At 37.8% G+C, this 2,353-nt stretch overlaps 1 protein-coding gene across 3 annotated transcripts in view; it reads right to left on the reverse strand.

Moving 5' to 3' along the window:
* Positions 1-2,083: 2,083 nt before the first annotated feature.
* LOC100178298 (GATOR complex protein MIOS) overlaps positions 2,084-2,353 on the reverse strand; it is an 18,478-nt gene continuing 18,208 nt past the window's right edge. For all 3 annotated transcript variants that reach the window (XM_026839077.1, XM_026839075.1, XM_009863485.3), the window contains one exon: positions 2,084-2,231. In XM_026839077.1, the coding sequence (XP_026694878.1) occupies positions 2,159-2,231 (73 nt within the window). In that variant the 3' untranslated portion in view covers positions 2,084-2,158. The remainder of the gene's footprint in view (positions 2,232-2,353) is intronic.

Raw genomic sequence — 2,353 nt, forward strand, 5'->3', positions numbered from 1 at the left:
GGTAATGGGTTTGCATACGACGCAGGCGAATTCGCATGCCGGATACTGTGTACAGCCACCTTCAGAGTCGCGAGGGTATACGGTTATATAGTTCTGGGAGGAAAAAAGAAAATAAAAGCATGTCTCATCTTCCTCACCCCCCACCCTACCATAAACCGCTATGTGAAATGTATATCTTAAGACTGGCATTAGGGAGTTTAAAATATGTCACATTTGACAAGTTTTCCCCCTAATTGCAGCTGTGTAAATAGTACGATTGTAATTGTAAGCGTTACAGCGATACATACGATGCCACCCGTATTTGTTTACATTTTAAACGATTACCAATGTACTACACCCCCTTTGAATATTCTATTTCTATACTCCCTTTTGGAACATTCACACCCCCCTTTTTCTATAAGCAATTTAAATTGAATTATAAACTTCTATACCCCTCCCCCTCTTTTTTCTATTTTTTATATATAGTAGGGTGGGGGAAGATGGGACACCTTTAGTATAATATCAAAATATTCTTATTGTGTTTTAAACAACTAACAACGGTATATTGGAGTCGTGGGGATACGGTTTTATATTTTTTTGAATGTTCTTTGTTTACCACCAAATAGGACGAGAAACTAGAACGAAAAGGTGTCTCATCTTTCCCGACCCTACTATATATTTTATTCGATTTGAGGTTTATGAAACAACGAACCTTTTTCGTTCCTTTTGGTTCCAACGTACGAAGCGCAGCTGGACGCATAGTGAGTCATGTCTGTACAAAACAAGCGGGATGTAAGAGCAACCTGTAAAGCAGCCTTGATGTATAGAAATCCTTACTAACTCCCATGGGCCATAGTTTCCCGTGGTTTAGGAACCGCCGACGTTTTTCTCCCAGGGGATGCCGATTGCAAGTCATTGGATAAATCCTGGTTTCCTTTCGACAGTTAGATGCTAGCCGTAAGAATGACGGCAGTGTTACGTTGGCTGGGTAAATTAATAATGTTTTGACTGGCGCATATGGACAGTTTCTCTTATGCTACTTTGGAACTTACGGCTGTGGACGTAATATGAAGTTATGCAATACGAGTCTTTTACAATGTGTTAGCTACCACGATTAGCTTGGAAAATATGCAACACACTATTTATGTTAGTAACTTAGTATTGGGGCGATGATGCAAGATGGGATAGGGCCAGCACCTAAATCCCATATTTCGTGATTGAGTTTTTAACAATTAACAACTCTTTTAGCGTCACAGAGGTATAGTTTTCTTACTTATGTAAACAATCTGTGTTTACTACTTCATTGGATAAGAAAACAGACTGATAGGGTGCCCCATCTTACCCCACGAGAAAATAGAATAAAAATGTGTCCCATATCACCCCACCCTACTACACACATATATATAAAGGTCCATAATGTAAAATGATTAGTTATGTTTCTGATACCTAAGCTTTTTTGTGGAAATGTTTCTTTATAATTAAGGAGGTCTGTGTAAAATAAAAATTAGTATTGAATTCAAGTAATGCGTTATAACAAGTTAACTAAACCCGACCAGTATTTTTGAATAGATCGACCCACTACTACCACCTAGCGACAAACAAAAAATCGGCTTCTGTACGAAACTAGAGTGGTAATGAACGCTTTGGTTTAACAGATATAAAACATTGGGAAACTTACCTGATGCTAGCCTACACCTTTGTATTCAGTTAAAATCACTCACATTTAATGTAACTTACTTTAGCAAAATCATTACTTTGAACTTACATATAGTACAGTGAGGTAAAGTGGGACACCTTTTCATTCTATTTTCTCGTCCTATTTGGTACTAAACAAAGAACATTTAAAGAATTATGAAACTGTATCCTCACGCCTCCCATAGAGCGCTGTTAGGGGTAAAAAAACGTATGTAACTTTTGGAATATTTTTTTTGTAATGTATGAATACAAATTTAACCCATAAAAAAACATTCGGCGAACGAAATTTCGTTAAAGTGTCTTGGACACATACGCCCACAACAGTAGCAGCGACGAGTCTTGAACCCATAACCTCTAGGTTAGAAGCAGCCTTAAAAATACTGCGCTGGTAAAGTAAATCGGAACACTGTGACACACCAGTGACGAAGATTTGTATTTAAAAACACAGAAAAGAATTGGTGGCTTCATGCTAATAGAGGTTGAATTATTTTACTTTGATACCGGGTGTTTCATAACAAACACAGCTGCAGTCTGACACTGGACACAGTTTGTGGTTTCTGTAAAATAAGATACTGATGTGCAAACCAGGTATAGTAGGTACATACACCTCATGCTCACTGTCAAGTTATAACATGGGTGTCTTCTTATACACCAGACACACATGGTGTATTCATACACC

Source organism: Ciona intestinalis, unplaced genomic scaffold (genome assembly GCF_000224145.3).
Source record: "Ciona intestinalis unplaced genomic scaffold, KH HT000150.2, whole genome shotgun sequence".
Lineage (NCBI taxonomy): Eukaryota > Metazoa > Chordata > Ascidiacea > Phlebobranchia > Cionidae > Ciona > Ciona intestinalis.